The sequence below is a fragment of the Ambystoma mexicanum genome, chromosome 13, assembly GCF_040938575.1.
Source record: "Ambystoma mexicanum isolate Mex_15411 chromosome 13, UKY_AmexF1_1, whole genome shotgun sequence".
Classification (NCBI taxonomy): Eukaryota; Metazoa; Chordata; class Amphibia; order Caudata; family Ambystomatidae; genus Ambystoma; species Ambystoma mexicanum.
In genome coordinates, this window is record NC_090938.1 from 762,265,059 (window position 1) to 762,287,772 (window position 22,714).

Here is a 22,714-nt window from a genome sequence, read left to right on the forward strand (position 1 = left end):
GATGCCTGTGGTTTTCTGTTTCTAAGCTTTAGCAGAGCAATATTAAGAGTTTTGTTCATGATTTTGTTGAATTCTTCCACTAAGGCATTGGGGTCTAAGTTGTTTGGTAGAACATTCAAAGTGGGCATGATGCCAGGGAGTAGTTTGTCTAGTGTCATATTTTTTTTGGTTTCTGGTAAGTGCAGGTGGTGCACAAGGTTGTTGCAGTTTAGGAGTTTAAGTATCTAAAGAGAATGAGATCAGATCTGTCCATATTTGAGGAGAGATAGTAAGGGTAGAGATTTTGCAGTTGTGGTCAGCAACACAATCTAGAGTCCTCTTTGATGTGCGTAGGCTCATTCACTCTTTGGGTGTAGCCTAGTTCAGTCAGAATGTTGGAAGCAGCTATGGCTTGTGGGTCATTGGTATCATTGAAGCCTATATTAAGGTCACCAAGTAATACTGATTGGGTGGTGTCTAAGGTTTTCTGAAATAATGGTAGATGGGTCTTCTATGAAAGTCCTGATGGGACCAGGAGGTCTGTATATCAAGTGGAGGTTGAGTGTTTGAGAATTGGCTGTAGGTGACTTAGTGGGCATTATCTCGCAGGATTCAGCAGCTGGTGAAGGAGTGAGCCTCATACCAAGCTTAGTTTTGGCGATAATGGCTAGTCCACCGCCCCGAGCTCCACATCTATCCATTCTGAGGATAGTGTAGTTGTTAGGAACAGCTAGGGATAGCGCTGGGCCTGATGCCTCATGGAGCCATGTTTCCGTTATGGCTAGGAAGTCGTAGTCTTCAGTAGAGATGACTTCAGCTATTTCTATAGCATGGGCGACTAGAGATCTGGCATTTATTAGGGCTCCTTTAAGTTTAGGTATGGAATTAGTTGGAGGGAGGGAGATATGTTTCTTTGGCACTGCGGGGGTGGTGGTTTTGTCTCCATTTATTTGAAGGTTATTATGCCTTTTGTAATTATAAGAGCTTGGTTTGGGAATGGGTTCAGTGGCCATTTTAGTTTGGTGGTTTAGTTTCATATTTGATAAGAGGATCAAAAATTCTAGGTAGTCGTGCACGTAGTCTGACATTTCACATGGCTATATTGCATTGTGTCATGAGTTGTTGTAGATTATGCTGAAGGTTAGCTAGTATGGCTAGTTAAAACCAAAGAATCTGTGTCTGTCTACAACAGCACAGGGAAAGCAAACCCTAATGTTACACTTTACTTAATGACTCTCAGTTATTCTATGTAGGCAACAACCTAATACAGACTTATTCTGGACAGGCTAAAAGCAAGCCAGGGGAAGCAAGATCCAGTTGGGGGGACACTCATGCAATTATCCTGCAGGAATAATCTGATGAAACCAACGTATTATGTTTGAGGTACAACCAAATCACAGGAGAGTAATGTACCTTGACATCTAATTTCTATTAGAATGTCAAAACGGGCTTGAAGGAAAGAAAGATGTTAACCATACTTTTGAGAGTAGTGTATCACACATCCAAGGTAAGTAAGAACTTTTGTAACTTAACTCTTACAGTTAATTACCAACCAACTCTTTACAAGTAAGTAACTTCTAAACACTTATTTTCTTTCCTAGGCAAAAGGCCCAATCCTTTAAGTCTTTCCCTTATTCTTGGAGCATGAGTGTTCTCTGTGGCAGAAGGGGTGGTCACTAGGATCTAGTGTGCAACAGGCAGTTAGGTAGGTTCTTAAGTAGCAAAAGTCAGAGTTCCTTATGAAGACTGGGCAAACAGGTGAGTACTTTACTTTGAGTTAGAAGAGGGTCCAGGGGCTTCACAGTAGACACCCTAGCAGGGTTCTAGCAGTGGGACTGGATGAGGCCTCACCATCACAGAAAACACCCCAGAGCTACACAGAAATCATAACGGACTTAAGGTAAGGACATACCCAAGCCAACACACGTACCTCAGCATTGAAGATTTTGCAGCACGAGAAATTCAGGATCCGGAGCCAAATACCCGGTCAGTGGATTACTTGTCGTGGTGACTGGAAACAGGACCTTGGAAGGAACTTTGCAGCAGGGATCGATGAAGGCTCTAGGCAAGGTTTTCCTTGCAGCTGACTGTGGTTCTGCGGATTTCACATCTTTTCAAGAAGCACAGAAGACAAAGAAAATCATGGTTGCATTCGCGTTGTTTCAAAGGTCCAGCGCTCTGAGGGGACTTTTCGGACTCGATTTGTGTTGCTGGAGATACACCAGGATGCCCACAAAGTTTCAGCAAGATTCAGAATTTGGAAGACCATGTACCGCACAATGGCTCGAGGTCCAATGGTATTGGTGTATTGGAGCAACGCAAGGTCTCAGCAATGCGTGGGATGGCTCAAAATGCAGGTCTTGAGTCTAGTGGGTCTCACCAGGCTCTGGGTCATCGTTTTGGGAGTCCCCAGGTCGATTGGAACGAAGTACTACAGCAGGCTCTCAGGTTGCTGGAAATAGTCTCTGCCAATTTTCCTTAATCACACCCTTCGGTTTCAGTTCCAGTGGTCGACTTGTCTTCAGCTTACAGGTTTGATGTATTTAACAGGAATTACAACACGACGGCTTCATTCTTTCCCTACATTTTACAAGAAGGGGCGGTCCGGTTGTCCAATCAGGACAGCCAGTCCCCCATTTGGGATTTGCCCATATTCAGGCAAGGAGGAAGACAAAGGGCTGTGGAGTTTTGGACGACTCCTGCCGAGTATAAAACTCACACAAAGGAATTAACCACCCTGGATGTCGGGGGAAGGAACAAGAAAGCACAAACACTAAAATGCTGAGAAAAGACCAGGGGCATTTTGGTAAAATTGGCACCCTTGGGTGCCTTTACTGCAGCTGTGAACAGAGCCCACGGTAAAGGCGTCCCAAATTAATACAAGGCATAACTGCCACCAGCCATTGAAGGTAAGCTTGTCCCTGTAAGAGAATTGTTAGTTTTAAGGTGAAAATGGATACATTGTATCTCCCCAGCACTCCACATAAGGAGGGGTGTGCTGGTTTCACTAAATAAAATGTAAAAGGGATCCAAAGATCCTTTCTACTCTTGGGAACTGCAGTTCTCTCATGGTTAGCAAAAGAAAGTTAAAAGGGGAAACCTAGGGCAACACAGGAACACACACTTATTGCCAATAAGTTAGAGGATAACTTTAACAAGACAATATGGAGAGTCAAAAAAATGACTCCCATAAATAATCAAGATTCTGTGAGTGTGGGAGAAGGTTCCCACTCTCAGAGCTATTAAGGAAAAACATCCCACTAGTAAAGCAAAATGTTCTGGGGTTGACCCAGGTCAGGAAGATTTACCAGTTCTATGACTATCTTGCCTAACGTGGACCTACAAAGAGAAAATATAAGTAAAGTCAATTTCACTTTACTGTTCTTGGGAATTGTAGGTCGCACAAGAAAAGGAATTTAAATCTTATGATAAATCTAAAGGATTTCTCAGTGACACTGCACTGAAGGTGCTGTGTTACCATACAAAAAGTCAATGCCAATCTAGTTTGTCGGCCTCCAAAAACAGAGGAAACTTATAATCCAAACCAGGTCAAAATACATCAGAGAGTGAGAAAAAGGTGGCACTCTCTCCAGGGATAAAATTAAAAAGTCCTAAAATCCAGCATAAGAGCTGGGGGGCTCTAAGGTTGAAGGGAATTTGCACAGAAATAAGAATTCGCCATAATTTACCACCTGCTTGCTACATTTTGTTAGTGTTTTTCTGTGGCCTATAATGGAGTAGGTTTGTAATTGACTATCCAAATTTGAATTGTGTGCTTCACTGTATGGACTCATTTTGGACTCTGTCCTGAGACTTATCGTTGACCACCTTCCATGCTTATTTCTTTTTGGGTTTGGCTAACTTCGGAGTTCCCCTTTTCACTATAAGTAGGATTGCCTCCTAAAATCTGTCCACTAGGCCGGATTCTGGAAATCCATCTTAAAAGGCAGGAACAAAGTCCTGGCCCTATCTTTTCCTTGCCTGGCTAAGATTTGTGGTTATCTGGTCAATAATTCTGCCTTGGGCCTTCCCTAGTGTGGTGGGCCTGGCAAAAAACATTAATTTTAACCACTTGCATTGCACAATCCAATAGTAAACCATTTAATCTCAAAGCTGTACTTGGGGTTTGGGATCTAATTCTAGGATTGCTCATTGTGTTTACTATGTTTCTACTTGATTACTTACCTGGGTTTCCTGGTTTTTAATCTGTTTTCCAACTCTTCACTTGATTTACCATACTGTTACTGAAAGTGTTGCTTATGATTGTGAACAGTTTTGAAGTTAGTGTAGGGGTACTGTTGTGAATCTCCCCCACCCCATAAATGGTGGATGTGTATGTGTATGTTAATGTTAAAGGATATTTGTACCGCACACTATCACCACCAGAGTGGTCCCCAGGTAGCTCTGAAAAGGGAATGGAGGGTGAATTTGTGGGAACAAGCAGGAAAAGTGCAAGAGAGCAGTGATGTGCCGTTGGCACCCTCAGCCCTGTTAACACCATTCGCTGGGCTTGGGGTGCTTTCCAGTCGGTAGCCCTCGTGTGCTGTTGTGCGAGTCTGTGTGGTTTGTTTTGTTGCAGTATCGTGAAGTTTATGCGGTTTGTTGTGCTATAGGGTTGTGTTTGGTTAGAGTTTGAGGTGTATGCAGAGGGGTGAAATTGTTAGTGGATTGGTTATTGGCATCGCTGTCTAGAAGTGACGTTCTAGATGTGGTGCGTGAATATCTCTGCATTTCTATCTACATCTGGTACTGGCTGATATTCACAATCCTTTCTATATATGATGCCCACCAATATTCACAACTGTATCCAAATGTGGCACTGGCCCACCTTCAAAAATCCTGTTATGTGAAGCAAGCTAGTATTCACAGTTCTATCTAAATCTGGTCTCAATAGTATTCCCAATGCAGTCTAGACGTGGCACTGGCTAACAATCGCTATTCTATCTAGATGTGGCATTGGCCGACATTCACAATCCTATCTAGTTATGACTAAGCCTATTGACAATCATATGTAAGTGTGGCACATGCTAACATATGCAATTCTGGCGGAGGCTAATGTTCACAATTCTATCTGTGTGGCACATGCTAGCCTTCCTAATTCTACCTAAGTGTGGCACTTGCTAACATGCACTAGTCCATCTGAGTGTGGCACTTGCTAACCTTCATAATCCTATCTAGATGCAACGCAGGCTAATGTTCACAGTTCCATCCAAGTGTGACGCTTGCTAACATTCACATTTCTGTCTAGATGTGACTCTGGCTAGTGCTCACAATTCCATCTAAGTGTGGCACATGCTAACAATCACGATTCCAGCTAAGTGTGGCACATATTGACATTCTCAATGCTACTCAGGCTAATGTTAATTCCATCTGGGTGTGACACATGCCATCATTCCCAATTCCATTTTAGTGTGGCACTTGCTAACATTCACAATTTTATCTAGATGTGACTCAGGCTAATGTTATGAGATTTCTGTGATGATGCTTCCCTCATGTCATTGCTTAGCGTTAAATGCCTAATAAATATTTCTATAATTCTTACTGGAATTATTGGAGTGATCAGTGTGTCATTGTAGTCCTAGACCACTGTCCCAAGTCTAAGCCCCACTGCTCTGCTACCCTACCTAGATCGAGTTTGGCTAAACATCAGTCGCTTCACCTGTTTACCATAATGGGGCCTCTGAGAATCCACCCCAAGTATTGGTTCTAAAAATCCATCTTCACAGATACTCACCTGATGTTTGTTTACTCCTTCTAGCCGGAGCGACGCACATGCAAATGCCCACTCTTCCGACGGAGTTCATCCAAGCCATCACCAACCAGATTACCCAGCAGGCCATGGCCATGGCAGCAGCTACAGGTAAACGCGCTTCTGCCAGTGTTTCTCTTCCAACTGCTACTGTTGGTCTATTGCTGCTCAGGCTCCATGGGAATTTGAAAGACCTAATTATAACTTTAGAATGTGCCTAATCGCTTTTAGCTGCAGAGCAATCTCTTGAATGGTCAGAGCAATCAATGACCCTGCACTGTACATGCAAGGTAGGATGTGTTTTGTACTGCAGCAGTCTCTTCTAGGAGTTGAAAGCTTTGTTTCCTCCAGTTACTTTTCATGCAGAACATTGTGATATCTGGTAGAGGATTCTTTATAAAAGTCACACCTTCGAGATGGTATATGAGGAATGATCAAGTGAAAGTAAAATTGCTCAGTTTTCTGCAAACAGCCAGGTTTGTGTTTCAAATCTTACAATAATCATTCTGGATACTACGCGATCGAATTGCTATTGACAAAGAATGTTCTAATATGCTGCTGTGTATTTAATGTAATATCACTTGAGGAGTATTTCAGCGTTCTATTGAACAAGTCTCTGTGAAGCAGTTATCGGAGGGGGTTTTCTATTTCCGATGCTTGTGGATCTGCTTAGAAACGCATGCTGTGCATATAATCTGACATCTAGTGGTAATCACGGACTATTGCATCTTTTTTCGAAGATCGAAAGGGACGTCGACATAGGCGAGACTGTAACACTCTGTGATGTTTAGTGTACCCAAAATCCCTTGCGCTTTGAGGTCCCACCAGATTTTTTTCCGCCAACATATTTGGTAGCTTATGCGAAGCTCGCAGGAGTTTATTGCTATATCTATTCCCACGGCCTGCAGTCGTTTAGTCAATTTCGACCACCATCTCGACGACTATCATGAGTTGCCTGCTGCTGACGCCTACATCTGCTCGGCTACTGTTGACTGCGTGGCCTTTGCCCTCAGGCCTGGACTTTACAGTAGGTAGAGTGGGGCTTGTGTTTTCTTTCTTCTCTGAGAATGCATTTCTTTCGCCCCTCTTGCTCTTCTGTCTGGCTGCCGCTGACCTCTGCTATGGAGAGGACTCATTTTAAATTCTGCCTGTCTTGGAACTGCAAATTTCCCTGGAAAGACACCCATCGCCAATGCAACAAGTGTCTTCCTCATGACCATGACAAGGGCTTGTCTAAGGCCTGTTAAACTCTTTCGGCTTATGACGCTGAAAGACAGGCGGACTACGCGGTGGACGGCCTATGCTATGCTGGCTGAAATCCTTTCTGGCACTTCGTATGAGGAATCCGTCGGCAGCCTTGGCTCCGTTCTGGAAGCCACCAACCTTTCTGCGGAGCCTAGCTGGTCCCGATAGGCAGGCCGCCGGCACTGTTATGGGGAGTTGTTAGGACAGTTTTTCTGAAGTCCAACTAAGGGCTTAGTAAAACCATCCAACTGAGACAGAGCAAGACTCCACTCTTAGTATAAGGCTGTACCACAGAAGTTCATGGTAGCCTAGACCGAGCAGCCAGGCGTATTTTAGGAGGGAGAGGGCTGTAGAATCAGTACAAATGAAATTGTAATGCAAATGATCCAAAGAGAAAAAATCACTTTGTGTTGTAAAAATAAAGGATTTATTTAAATGCAGGTAGGCCCAGATAAATCTAGGTGTAAATAAGCACAACACATTATATGAAATCACAATTATAAAAAAATACACTATACTTGGAAGGTACAGAGACCAACGTATAAACCTTATTTGGAACCCCTGACAGTAGTTCAAGGGAAGTCAAAACCTTTTCACATTCAGTATAGGTCACACCTCTTCTTGGGGAGTAAAACCCAATGGTTACTTTCACAATTACATTCAGTAATGCAAGGGCAATAACCCCTTTCAGTTGTACAATTACTCTCAGTACAAATCACATACTCAGTCAACTGGACAATATACTTTTTGTTAATAGTGGAACACTTCTTCCAGGTACAGTAAAAACCTATAACTACTTTTGTGATCAGTTTTACTAGGTGAGTAAAACCTAAGGATGTAATATATAATTACAGGTGCTTTTGAGATCGGTGAAACAGAGATAAGCAGTAACTAACTTATTTTTTGGATGGCACACAGCTAACTCAAGGTAAGTAAAACCAAATACGTTTTTAACCCCACAATGGAGGGGGGAAAAGTAAAACCCAATGTTACACTTTGGACCGAACATTTCATCTTTTGGGAAACCTGAGCTTGGAGGCTGAAAGGCAAATCTCAGCCCTCTTTTCACATTGAACTCCCGCTGCTCGCCGCTTCGTTCCCTGGAGGGAGCAGAGCCACTTGGAGCTCACGTGAAGCGTCACGTGACCGCAACAGCAGCCAAAACGCACCCGTGTTCACCCTCGCGGCCTTGAGCCCGGCAGGGGTAGAGGGCGCCAGCTGTTGTGCGGCTGTTTGGCGCTGATGGTGCCCAACTCGTATTGGGGAGACTGCAGAGAAATCATCTCTTTGATCCTTTTTTAAGGGCACCCAAATCACGCGAGGTGAATGCAGGAGGAAGCTGACAACGCAACTACATGAGTTCCTCAAGAAAGAAAGCAAAATCTACCTGTATAAAATCAAGAGCAGCGCGAAAGGTGCACAGAGTCTGTGAGTGGAGTAAAAGACTGCTGCAGTCCGCAGCAGACGCAGGTAAACGGGATCCCTGGCTGAGAATGGCCCATTGACCCGTTTAAAACTAAAACAAGCATTAAAATGTCAGGTCGACCATGGTTGCGATAAGAGCCTCTTAACGGACTCTGAAGAAGTAGCACCATGTGATTTGAGGGGGTCTGACTGGTCAAAAGAGCGGAACACTGCAGAAGCAGAATCTGCATATACGTCTGCCATATGCCCGTCCTTGCAAAAACTTGTATCCGATAAAATATCACAATGCAGAGAAAGGAGGTATGACAACTATGACGGCTATTTTGCCAGGACTTGAGACAAATGAAATCATAGTTTCTAAAGTAAATAGAAACTCAAATGGACAACATGCCGCCGCTGTAGCGGCGGTTGTAAGCAACAAATGTCATATCAAAGAATGTGATAAGACTGTAAAATTGACAGATGCATGTTCTGAAAGTGCAAAGGTGCCTGATGTGATGGATGTGAATGCGGGTGTCTTTCAATCACCTTTTGATGTTACTGACGCGGAGCTCTTGGAAATTGAGGTCCCCAATAGATTTTTCCATTCTAACTCACTAAAATTAACGTTTCCAACAGAAAATGCCGACCTCACAAATTCCCTGCTAGAGGCTCAGAGATAATACCCAACAGGCACATGTAAACAATATACTAGAGACGAGAAAAGATTCAGACATCAATGAAAACATAAGAGGAAACGAGTCGATAGTTCCTCGTGTAATCTAATAGCTATAAGCCCTGCTGGCACTGGTATTACAACCATCAGCCTGTGAGTCCACAGCACGAGAAAAAAAAAACATCCATGTCGAATCTGGGGCTCGACTTGGCGGGCCGTGAAGCCCGCTTGACAGACTAAAAGCAGATTTTGAATTAATGAAAGGAAAGTTATCTGACAGCTTTAATAAAGTAAATAACGGAAGACAAAATCGGACTCTAGACAATCAAAATACAGGAACACAAGTAACTCAAGCAATAATTCAAATCAACAAACAACGCAAAAGGAAAAGTACCCTATAGTGGGGACAAACTGCGGATACACGCAGCCGTCTCTGCAAGGAAGTGATGCAGGCCATCGAGGACGTGGAACAGAGACGTTTCGTCGCCGGGATGGCGAGATTCGTCATTGTGGGAAGATCCCGGCTAGCTGTTCAACGCCGAAGCCTGCGCTTTTGATGGGAGAGTGCGAACAAAAAACACAGGCACCGATTAACTCATCCATTAATGACCCACCCGAATCGGAAAACTCCACAAACGAAAATCTAAATTGTGAATCAACAAACAATATCGATAAAAACAAATCAAATTTTGTCTGTGGCAGCAGCCATTCAAATACACAACAACGTGTTGGCTGCAACTTCGCTGGCACTAATTCCATTTATAAAGCTGTATGACACATTGAGTGAGGCGACACAAAACAATGGAGCGGTTCTTGGACAAATAATGGAAAAAATAAATATAATGGAAACTACAAGTTCGGCTTGGCACTCACGATTGGAAGCAGAATCTGTCCAGCACTTTGAACACGTTAATAGATTGCATGACACAATTCTGAAAGAAAATGAGGAAAAATCACTCCTAATGGAGACAATTGCTGAGTTATTAAAACAATTACATGAAAACAAAGCGCCACACCTACGATCATGCTTTAGTGCTGTAACGGAGGGAAAGCATGTTGGAACGCAGTGTGGTAGTAATTCAATTGTTGTTGACTTAACAACACCCAGTGGTGCAACGGCACCCTCAATCGTGGCGGAGGAAAATACTCAGGCTGAAAGTATATCAAACACGGGGGGGGGGGGGAAAGGCCCCGGAAGAGCCGAACTCCACCGGCATAGATGAGGGCACCTCAAAGAAGAAAAGGCCCGAAAGTGAAAGAAGTAACCAAGCTGGGTTGGACTGCAGAAATATGGAGGACGAGGAGGGAAATTGTGGTGAACAGGCATCAGTCTCGGGTGTGGCAGTAGCCGCCACTAAGGAATCCTATGGGATATTCAGTGGATTGCCAGCAAATATTTCCTTGAAGGAAATGTTATCAAAACCGCAAGCAGTGACAAGCGACTGCAGAAAAAAATCAATGAAGACAAAACATACAGGGAGATCAACAAATCGGTCAAGAATTGCAAAGAATTCATAAGAAATTTGATGACGCCTCCTAAAACTTCATTTTTTTCAAGGAAGACAAAATGATGAAACGATGAAAGAAACGCAAAAAGAGCGGTCTTCAATACCTGTAAGTGGAACCACAAAATCGTGCACTGGAAATCCAAAGAAGAGAATGAGACTCGGATAAGAATTCAACTCATTCAGCAATGAACTCAAACCTGTGTAATTTATCCACCTACACCGATGACGAGGAGGATAAAAACATGGAGTTGCATCAGGGACCAAACAACGATATCGATGACCAACGAACGTGTGGTATTCAAAGAATAGCTCAAACTCAGCACCTGTTTAAGCCACCTACAATGAAACTGGGGAAGGAGACGAAGCAAGACCGAGAGTCAGGAGTTGCTGAATCTTTGAAGGTGACAAGTAAGAGACCGATACTTAATGATCATGCCAAGCGAGATTCCCTAATAAAATTGAACCCAAAACATACAGCGGCACAGCAATTGGAAAAAAGACTATCAGTAGAGACTACTAAAAATGGTCCGAGCACAATTACACACAGTGAGAATTGAAAAAGTGCTCCCAGATGACATGGATGTCAACTTGAGTAGAGGTAATATCATGAGGCTGCTGCACTCAGTGCCGGCCCTAAGAACCATCGGGTCCGAAGACATTGCAATAGTGGAGTACATGTCTGAAGACAGAGTCGATCAGGTGCTACTGCACATAAACTCTCAGGCTGTACGGAAAACCATGATGGGTGCAAAAGATGAACTACTATGCCTGGGCTTCAAATCTGCTGAATATGAGCAAGCGACAAACTTTCTTCGGAAAGCAGAGAAAAGTTTACTAGTAGAAAATACTTAGAACAACGTCGAGATGAGAATAAGAAAACATTTGACAGCTGAGTCATCCCAGCGCCTGCAAATCGGAATTGGAAAAAACAAGCAGAACAAGAATTAGCTATCTGAAATTGGACAGGAGGGTGATTCGACTTTGATATCCTGGAATACCTGCGGATTCAGCCATCTGTATAACGATTTCCCAGTTGTTTTGACAAATAACTTTGCCATCTGTTTACAGGAGACGTGGATGCGATCTCCTCCCTCAAAGGATGGCTACTTGACCTTAATAAACCCAGCTGAAAAAAACACACAAGGAAGACCTTTTTCCGGTCTATTAACTCTGGTGAAGATTGGGACAACATGGGAAGTCATTGAAGAAAACAACCCTAATAGTCATGTACAATCAACTCTCTTACAACAGTCTATTGGACATGACAATAAATTCCAATACTTGCTTCTAATTAATGTCTATTGGAACCCGTAGAAAATATCTACTACGAATTTTGTCACCTCGGTAATGACGATAATCGATAAAAATCAAAGAAGTCATCTAGATCTATCGATGATCATCTGCGGCGACATGAATATCACTTGGTTCGACACAGATAAAGAGTTATTCTCTGACCACTCAAACAGCAAGCTACCAAACTGCTCGCGAAGAAATAAATGGGACAATGAAATAGAAGCACGTAACTGTGTAATGGTAAATGGAAACGTAAGTGGTGACAGTCCGCCTAATTACACCTGGCACAATATGGGCCTGAAAAAGACTGAGCGTCTCAAAATCTATGGTCTACAATTAAAAATCTGAAGATCGTGTCGACCGAAAACAGTGACCATGACCTGCTGAAGAGGTCATGGCCTTTAAAACGCCGAATCACACTCACACAAATGATCCAAGTCCTGGAAATACAATGGAAGAAACCGGCTCAGTCTAAAAGCAAACCAAATTAAGAAATTGACTTCAGCCCTACTAACAGCTGATAATGAGCTGAGCGATCCAACGAATTACTCAAAATTACTACCATGCAAATGTGAAAAAACTAAACATAGTGGAAAAACAATTCGTATTCATCGTCACATCTGGAATAAAATAATTATCCAAGAAAAGAAAAAACTTAAGGATATAGGCGAATTGAAAAATCGGTTCGGAACAGCCGAAGGACGAAGAATTAAATTAAGAAAACAAATACCAGAACTGGCTAAAAGCTTTTAAATTCCAACGAGACCAAGAACGCACAGAGAAAATGTTGGGGTTAATAAAAACAAACATGAGATATCTGATCAATCCTGAATAAAGGTCACGAAAATCACTCGAAGAGACTCAAACTGAGTTGCTGAAGGGGAATGGCACAAACACTTCCAAAAGGTATTTTCAATGCAAACACTGCAAAAAAAGATACAGCTGGCATGTGAAATCTCAAAATGGGATGTCTGTGTCTAAAAAAAACAATTGAAAATGCTATCGGAAAACTAAAAAACTCTAGAGCCGCAGGTCCTGATGGTATCACGAATGTGATGTTAAAAGAAAACAAACCTGAGTGGTCCAAATTTATGGAAATCCTGTTTTCTGTGCTCGCAGACCAACGATCTCTTCCGCCTTCATGGTCGGAGGCAATAATTGTGCCGATCTATAAAAAGGGCAATCTGGCTGACCCTGCCAACTATCGCCCGATTGCCCTTTTGGATGCGATTGGCAAGGTGTTCGCCACGTTCCTTCAGAAAAAACTATCATCTTGGGCAACAAGGGCAGAAATGGTAGACATAAGACAGTCTGGCTTTACTAAAGGAGTAGGGACGGAGTTGAACCTGGCAATTGTAAATATCCTGAAATTGGAGGCAATAAAGAAAAAATCAAACCTGTTTTTTGCATTTATCGACATGCAACAAGCATTTGATGCAATAAACCGCAAAAAACTCTGGATGAAATTGGAAAAGTATAACTGTCCAAAATCACTCTTAACCCCAATAAAAGCATTACATGCAAACACCACGGTGAGGATCCGGATAAATGAACAAGGGGATCTCTCGGACCCGATCGCTACAGACAAAGGAGTAAAACAAGGGTGTCCACTGGCAGCAACGTTATTCAAACTATTCATCGCCGACGTACCAACTGCCCTAGCAAAGGCAAAATGCTTTGCGCCACAGATCAATGGATCCGCAATAAGTTGCGTAATCTATGCCGATGACCTGGTCCTGGTTGACCAAACGCAGATCGGGTTACGACTTCTCCATGAACTCCAAAACTACATGGACAATAATGACCTAGTAATAAATGTTGGGAAAACTAAAATCATGAAGTTCGGAACCACTAAAGGAATAAAAAATAAGAACTTAAGTGGCGAATATACGACAAAGAGATTGAGATAGTGGAGGAAATCCGCTATCTAGGGATAAAGATCAACACCGCAATACGTGAATGTAGCTGGGTCCAGGAACTTTGCCAACGAATGCGGACCTTGGCCCTACAAGGAGCACGAATACAGTCACTTTATGGCAAATTCTCTATGATCCCGACACGCACGTTTTATCTGCAGAAAGTGATCCCTGCAATCACATTCGGAGCAGAAGCTGGGTGGAACATCGACTGTAAGATCTGGAGCCAGCTTGAAGGGATGTTTTGGAGACTGGTTCTGAGATTTGCCAACATACATCTCGATGATAATAAGGCATGAGTTAGCATTAGATGGACTCTATACCATTGTCCTATGGAAGTCACTACTATTACTGCGGTAAATGACCATGCCAGTCCCAGAACCAGGATTCAAAATTTTTGCCTCAACACAATTGCGGCAATTCGGATCTGCTCCAGATATGGTCTCAAAAGGTGAAAGCAATAATGGTTGAAGAAAATATTACAATGGACACATTATTGATGCTACCACAAATTGTGAGGAAAAAAAACTTAAAGAATGGTCATGGCTCCAAAACTTGTCTAAATATGAAAATCTGCCGACAGCTCTAAATCTCAGAATGTCAATGAACAAACTGGATAACATGCCGAAATATTTGCAGCAATTTCCCTCGAGACATCACCAAGATGGTTTCTTTCATTTGTGCATAAATGCCTACAAATCAAAACAAATGCTATATATGCGACATATGGAAGACACAGCAGACAATATATGTAGATATTGTAAAATAAATGAAGAAAGCACAAAGCATTTACTAATGGAATGTACAGCTCTTAAAGATAGGCGCTCACTACATATGAGCAAATATGCTCCGAAAACAGGAAATATGGAGGACTTGTGGGCTTGAATTCTGAGTAGGAGCTCGGTGCACCTAACTCCCTCTGTAGTGAACTTTCTGGACAACATTTTTCAAAAAAATAGAGCAGAGGAGGTCATGAAATGAAGTCTGTAGAAGGTTGCATAGGAAAAGCTAATCATGGAAAATCTGAAATTTTGTTAAAGTTTGTAATATTAAACTAAACAATAAAAAAAAAGTTACACTTTAATGAATGACCTGGTTATTCTAGGTAGGCAACAACCTAATACAGATGTATTCTGGACAGGCTAGCAGCAAGTCAGGGGAAGCAAGACCCAGTTGGGGGACACTTGTACAATTATCCAAACAGGACTAATCTGGTGAAACCAACACATTTCTTTTGTAAAGAGGCACAACTTAATCACATGGAGAGTAAAATACCTTCACATCTACTTTCTATTAGAATGGCAAAACAGTTTCTAAGGACAGGAAGATGTTAACCATACTTTTGAGAATAGTGCATCACACCTTCAAGAAAAGTAAGAACTTTTGTAACTCTAAATTACCAACCAACTCTTTACAAGTAAGTCACTTTTAAACACTTGATTTCTTTTCTAGGCAAAAGACCCAATCCCTTCAAAGTATTTCCCTTATTCTTGGGCATGAGTGTTCTCAGCGGCAGAAGGGGCGGGGGGGAGGGGGGACTGGGACTAGTGACCAACAGACCATGTCCGAATAGGTTCTTAAGTATCAAAAGTCAGAGTTCCTTTGGAAAACTGGGCAAACAGGCAAATACTTTACTTCTAGCAGGATTCTAGTAGTGGGACTGGATGCACTGAACGAGGGACCTCCCAATCGCCGAAAACACCCCACGGCTACACAGAAATCCTAATAGGCTTAAGTACATACCAACGCCAACACAGTACCTCCGCATTGAAGATATTGCAGCAGGAGAACTTCAGGATATTCAGCCAAATACCCGGACAGTGGATTCCTTGTTGTGGTGACTTAAAACAAGACCTCAGAAGGAACTTTGCAGCAGGGATTGATGGAGGCTCTAGGCAAGGTTTTTCTTGCGGCTGAATGCGGTACAGAAGACAGTTGCGGTTGAATTCTCATGGTTACAAAGCTCCAGTACTCTGTTGGGGGTGGGGTGGGGGGAGTTTTCGGACTCGTTTTGGGTCTCTGGAGATCCACCAGGATGCCCACAAAGTTTCACCGATAATCAGAATTACTGCACAGTGGCTCTAGGTCCCAGGTTTTTGGGTATTGCAGCAACGCAAGGTCGCAGCACCGCATTGGATGGCTCAAAATACAGGTCGTCTTGAGTTTAGTGGGTCTCACCAGGCTCTGGGTCGTCGTTTCCGGAGGCCCCAGGTCGATTGGAAGGAAGGGCTACAGCAGGCACTGGTTACACAGCAGGCTCTCCGGTCGCTGAAAATAATTTCCGTTGCTTTTCCTTAATCATCCTCTTCGGTTTCGGTTCCAGTGGTCAACTTTTTCTTCAGCGTCCAGGTTCGCAGTATTTATCAGGAATTGCAGCATAAATTCTGCATTCTCTCCCTGCATTTTACAAGGGGCGGTCTGGTTGTCCAATCAGGACAGCCAGCCCCCAACTGGGATTTGTCCCCATTCAGGCAAGGTGGAAGACGAAGGGCTGTGGAGTTTTGGACTCCTCCCTCGCTTCCTGCCCTCACAGACTGGAGCCTGGGCCGGGAGTACAGGGGACTCCCGCTGAAGATAAAAATCACACAAAGGAATTTACCACCCTGGATGTCAAGGGAAGGAATAAGAAGGGACAAACACTAAAATGGCGAAAAAATAAGACGGGGGCCATTTTGGTAAAATGAGCACCCTTTGGTGCCTTTACTGTAGCAGTAAAGGTGCACCAAATTAATACAAGGTATATCTGCCACCAGCCATTGAAGGTAAGCTTGTTCCTGTAACAGAATTGTTTGTTTTAATGTGAAAGGGGATACATTGTATCTCCCCAGCACTCCACATAAAGTGGGGTGTGCTGGCTTCACTTAAAATGTAAAACGGATCCAAAGTTCCTTTCTACTCTTGGCCACTGTAGTTCTCTCAAGGTTGGCAAAATAAAGTTAAAAGGGGAGCCCCTAGGGCAGCCCAACAACAGCGGGCACATATTGCCAATAAGCTGTTAAAGAGGATAACTTTAAAAAGACACTGTGGAGAGTAAAACAAATGACGCCCATAAAAAAAAGTTAAATATTCTGTGAGTGTGGAAAAAGGTTCCCACTCACTGAGGTATTAAGGAAAAATATCCCACGAATAAAGGAAAAAGTTCTGGGGTTGACCCAGGTCAGGAAGATTTACCAGTTCTTTGAAAATCCTACCTAACAGGAAGTCATTGTTGGGTAAAAATTGATGCAGTCACACTGTGTAGGACTACACAAGACTTATCTTAGTATTGGGTAATCCACCTTTTGGTTGAGGTCTGTACTACACAAGTTAGTAGTGTGACTGAGCAGCCAGTCCTATCTCAAGAGGGGTAAATGTGAGCTATAGAGCTGTAGCAATGAAATTGGCAAATAAAAGTAACACACTCAAGATTTCAGTTATAAATAATAATTTAACATCAATTTTTAAATAATCATTCTTTAAAAAGGGCAAGATATGGAACACTGTAAATATACTTTAAAAATAAATTTCAGAATCAAACCAGTTAGTGGATACTTTTCTTACACACTTCCTACCTCCTGAGGTGACTACATTCACAAGGATAGTAATGGCATTTATATATCACTAGTTATACTTCACAGATTCTGAGGTTGCAGAAAGGAAAGGTTTAAGGAAGGAAAAGGTTAAACAGGTTCTCGGTACATGTGACGACAACTAACTCTTCCAATTAAATCTAGACAACTTTCCCAGCAGTAACAGTCTAAAACAAGTTACCACCTATGAGGGACAATTTCAGTCAATGGGCTAGAAGAGTCTGCAGGGAGCCAGGACAGCCGAAATCAATTGGAACAGTCTATGGAGCTGAAGCACTTCTTAAATAAAGTGTCTTGCACAAAGTTAGTTTGTAGAAAAATCACTTGTAGGTCACAAGCTGTTGAGCCTGTGGAAAGCAGAGTTGGAATCAACTCGAAGGGTGAGCTGCTGCAAGTCTTGACTGAGAAAAGCACAGCTCAAAGGCACTGAGGTAAGTACCTGTTAGGCAAGAATTGAGGTCGTAACCCTGTGGGAGACTGCACAACCCTTGTCCTCTTGGTATTGGGTAACCCACCTTTTGGTATAGGCCTGTACTACACAAGTTGGTTGTGTGACTGAGCAGCCAGGCGTATCTCAAGAGGGTTAATGTGAACTGTAGCAATGAAATCCTCAAATACAAGTAGCCAAGTAACATTTACACTCAAGGTTTGTTATACATAATTTAGTTAAGTTGATAAATAAGCATTCTTTAAAAAGGGCAATGTATGTAACAATGAAATCTACTTTTCCAGAATCCGCACAAAGCTAGTAGATACTCTTTCGAGATGCTGCTTACACACTTCCTACATCCGGAGGTGACTTAACTAGGACATTAATGGCATTTATTTATCACTAGTACACTTTCTAGCTGAGGATTGTAGAAGGGAAAGGTTAAGGGAAGGAAAAAGATTAAACGGGTTCTCAGAACATGTGAGCATTTTAAATCTCACAATGAAGTCTAGATAAAAACCTTTCTTAACAACAATAGTTAAAAACCAAGTTACCACCTATGTTCTAATTCCGTTCAACCTTAGAGACCCACAGCTCTTTTGCTAGACTAAGACCTTTTAATTTTAACCCTGGAGTCAGTGAGACCTTTTTCTCACACATCTGTTTTACCTCATTTGGATTGTTGTGTTTTCACTGTTTTTGGAGTTTGACAATCTCCATAGACATCTGCTTTTTGTATGGTGACACAAAGCACCTTCAGTGCTGTGTCACAGAGAAATCCCTTTAGATTTCTCGTAAGGTTTAAATAACTGTCAGGAAAGATTTGGTGCAGTACCCTTTGGGTGCACTACAACAATCATGACCTCCTGGCAATAGGAACCCAACCTTTGGTATGTCTGTACTACACATGTTGGTAGTGTGGCTGAGCAGCCAGGCTTGCCTCGAGGGTTCAATGTGAGCAGTAGTGGAGTTGCACAGAGATTCACAGTGATCAGTATCAAAATAAACACTTCCACTTAAGGTTTCGTGATTAAACAATTATTAATTTATCATTTTGAATAAGCCTTCAGAAGAGGCAATATAATAACACAAATACACTCCAAAATACACACTCTTAGTTTCTCTAAATCGGGAAGTGCCCTTTTGGGATGGCGCACACCTCCTACACCCTCAGGTGACTTAAATAGCTTGGACACTTTGGACATTAATATAATCACTGGTACATTTGGAGCAATACTGAGATGAGTGGCATATAAAAGGTTGTTGGAATGAAACAAGAGATTACACAAATATTCTGAAGCAGGTAGGTACTTTTGAAACCCCCAATGCAAAGTAAGTTAACCCCTTTCTGGAAGGAAGACCAAACGGTCTAGCCTTTTGGGTGTGGTTCAACCCAGGGATACCTGGAGGCTATTGAAAGCACGCCCGGGCAGCGTGATACTGTGTTCGGATCGGTCTCCTGAAGGCCTTCGCCTTTTCCTCCGCATCTCAGCATTAATAGTGTACTTACCTTTGGGGGGGGGGGGGAGTATCCTGCTTCCATCCATCGGTCCTCCAGTCCTGTGGACAGCATTATGATGGAGTCATCTCCATCTCGGCACACCGCATCCTGGAAGAAACGAACAAAAGGAAAAGCCATTATTAAGCGTTCTCCTATCCCAGTTCACTCAAACAGCAAGAAGAGTCAAACGCTTACCTGGACTTTAGCCGCTCAGGTTAACTTCAGCTCCGGAGCACACCATCGACCTGCAAAGGGAAAAGACAAGACAGCACAAAGGACAAGAAGGCGCTGCATATCGTGCTTACTCACCGCACCTTATTTTCTCAGCTGGCAGCCACGCTGGGACATGAGAGAGGGAGAGCGAGAGACAGAATATATAATCGGTCGGCTCCCTTAAGCAGCACAACACCATCTCTGACCCCGCCAACACCTAAGGGAGAAGAGAAACTTTATAAAGGGGGCAAAAGACAAGAAAGGGAAAATTCATTAAGAATCAGACAACCTACCTTGTCAGACCCAATTGGGCCCGCACCAGTGAAGCAACTAGGTTGCATAGCGCCCACATCAACCGGCGCACCCCTGCACCGAAGGGCAGGACGGAGAGCACACGGCACCAGAAACCAAGGTGAGGAGAGGACATAGGGGAGGGTTTGGTCCCCAAGGGAAGAGTGGGTTAAGCATCCAGAGACAGTTTAAATCCAGAAATCCTGTGTTTCAGGCCCAGTTTCCAGCCAAACAGATTCCGGGGAAGGGTTCGAGGTCGTGAGAGGTCAGACAGGCTGAGTGGTGTCCCTGTGGATACCAGGTGAGTGTTGCACTCAGTCGTGGGGACAAGAGGAGGACATTGGGGGGGGGGAGTCCTGCACTGTACTGGTACCGTCAAAACTGCCAACCGGCAAACTTTACTTTCAGTGGCTGTTTTGCATTTCAGCTCCTTGCGGTACAGCAAATAATAAGCACAGTTCCTGGCTGTCTATGTGGACTGTCCTCACTGCTTGGGTCCCGCACTCTGCTGAGGGGGCTTGGGCTTGGTCAGTCCTGCTTTGTGGGAGTCCGGAGGATCTTCCAAAAGCTTTAGGCCAGCCTAAAAGTAACGTACACAATCTGCTGTACCTCTCCCTGGCTATGCGGTTCCTGCAGCAACTCTGAGGAAATTCAACCAGCTCCGAGATGGGTGTCCAGGTGGTTTACTTTGGAGTTGATTGGTCCCACCAACTCAAAGGGAGAAGTTGCCCTGGCAGAGGCTTCTGTCGATGCGAACTTGGCAAGTAGTCACTGCAGCAGGGCTTCACCGGGCAAACCAACAGTCCAGGAGTTGCAGCAGGCATCCTCTTCAAGCTCTTCTTGGTTCTTTCACCCAGTGGTAGACTCTGCCTTCCAAGCCAAAAGACTCTCCTTTTATTCAGTTCTCTCCCATTCATTCCAGCCTAGCTGTCACTCACCAAGCAGGGTGGCTGTCCTTGCCGAACAGTCAGCCAGCCAATCACCAGAGTGCATTTGGGTCCCCTAGGAGACTAAGCACAGGGAGTTTCGGGCACCTCCTCCCTGCCTCTCTACCCCAGACACTCTGGAGCCAGAGGCTGGTTTCACTCCTGAAGACCGCCAAAGGCGAATTAACAAAGGGACCAAACCTTGTTTGGTGTGCCGAGAAACTCTAGAAAGACCTTTCCACAAAGACCTGGCAAAGACTGGGCACCATTTTAAGAAAGATGGCTGGACACCATTTTTAAAAAGATGGCTCCTGTAGTTAACGTTACCGGGTGCAGGAACGGGTGCTGTTAGTGCAAACCTTGGTAATTCAAAACAAACCACTGCCACCAGCCATTTCAATGAGGAAAGGGTAACATAAAAAAATGTTACATGAGCATTCAGACACAGGATAATAAGTAACCCCTCCAGCACTCTATTGTAAGATTGGGTGTGCTGGGTCTAGCAAGTACAATGCCAAGTAGTCAATTTCACTTTACTGCTCTGGGAAACAGTTTATCCCAGAGAAGTTATTTAAATCTTGGGAAATCTGAAACACTTCCCTGTGCCAATGCACTGAGGGTGCTGTGTGACACAATTGTAAAAGATGATGCCTGTGGAGTTTCAGACTCCATAACCAAAAAAAAACAGGTAAAATTCACACAAAAATACATGAGCGAGTGGGGAAAAAGGGTCACACTTTCTCCAGGTTAAACAAATCAAGTCCTCAAAATCTAGCAAAGTTGCTGGGGGTCTCTAAGTTCTAGGGAATTAGCACATTTTTGAGAATTCTGCTTAACCAGTATGATTGCTTCCTGCGTCTTCCTAGTTCACGCTTTTCTGCTGATGCGCCCCATGCAAGAGTGGCTCTCGATCCAATGGTGTTCAGCCGATGGCCAGTGGAACGATGTAGTGGTTGTCTCAGCAGCCCTCATTCAGTTTCTGCAGTGGTGGTCAAGGGAGAAAAACTGCAGGGAAAAACCTTCACCACCCCCGCAGTAGAGGCCCCTCTCACCACAGACTCGTGTCTGTCAGGGTTTGGGGGAGGTGGTGGGCTCACCTCCTTCAACCGACGGCGCACAGCATGTGGTCTCAAGCAGTAGTGTCCAATCACATCAACCTGTTGGAACTGCTAGCAGTGTTCAAGGCACTGAAGGCTTTCCAGACACCTCCAGGGAAGACAGTTCTAGTCCTTGCGGTTAGTGCCTTGGCCTTGTACTACTTGAACAAACAAGGGGCCACTCCTTCTCTAGGGCTATCCAGACTGTCCCAGACCATCTGGAAGTGGGCACTCAAACCCTACTTTCCTATTCTCACAACATGTTCCAGGGGCACTAAGTCTTCTGGTAGACGTACTCTGCAGAGACTTCCCTCTACCTGTAGAGCATGAGTGGTGGCTACAAGAGGGCATTTCACTCAACGTCTTTGCAGATTGGGGCTTCCCAGAGATCGACTTATTCGCCACTCTGGACAACACCCAATGCCCAGACTACGCCTCCAGATACCCACAGAACCGCTCCAAGGCGAACGGTCTCTGGATAACATGGTCTGGGAGATTTGCCTACGCTCCCCCACAAGCCCCCAGATTCCCCTTCTCAACAGAACAGTGGACAAGATGCACCAGGAACCAGTCACGATGATCCTGGTGGACCCTTTGTGGGCCTGCCAGCCTTTGTTCTCCCATCTAATGGCAATATCAATCTCTCCTCCGAGGAAGCTGCCATGCCCGTACAACATGTCGTCCCAGGATCTGGGAGGGACACTACATCTATGCCCCCAAACACTCAACTTGGCAGTCTGGCTCCTGAAGTACGTGTATGGGCACCTTCAAATCCCTCAGATGCATGGACAGTCTCGGAGGCATGTAAATCTACCACCAGATACTGCTACTCCAGTAAGTGGAAGCGATTTTGTTACCTGGTTTAATACCAAGGGCATCAATCCTACTGATTGCTCTCCTAAAGATATTGGCCTGTA

At 43.8% G+C, this 22,714-nt stretch overlaps 1 protein-coding gene across 7 annotated transcripts in view; it reads left to right on the plus strand.

The window, feature by feature from the left end:
• Positions 1–22,714, plus strand: part of BAG6 (BAG cochaperone 6) — a 1,121,496-nt gene that overhangs the window by 611,820 nt on the left and 486,962 nt on the right. For all 7 annotated transcript variants that reach the window (XM_069635087.1, XM_069635085.1, XM_069635088.1 and 4 more), the window contains one exon: positions 5,738–5,839. In XM_069635087.1, coding sequence (XP_069491188.1) covers positions 5,738–5,839 — 102 coding nt within the window. The remainder of the gene's footprint in view (positions 1–5,737; positions 5,840–22,714) is intronic.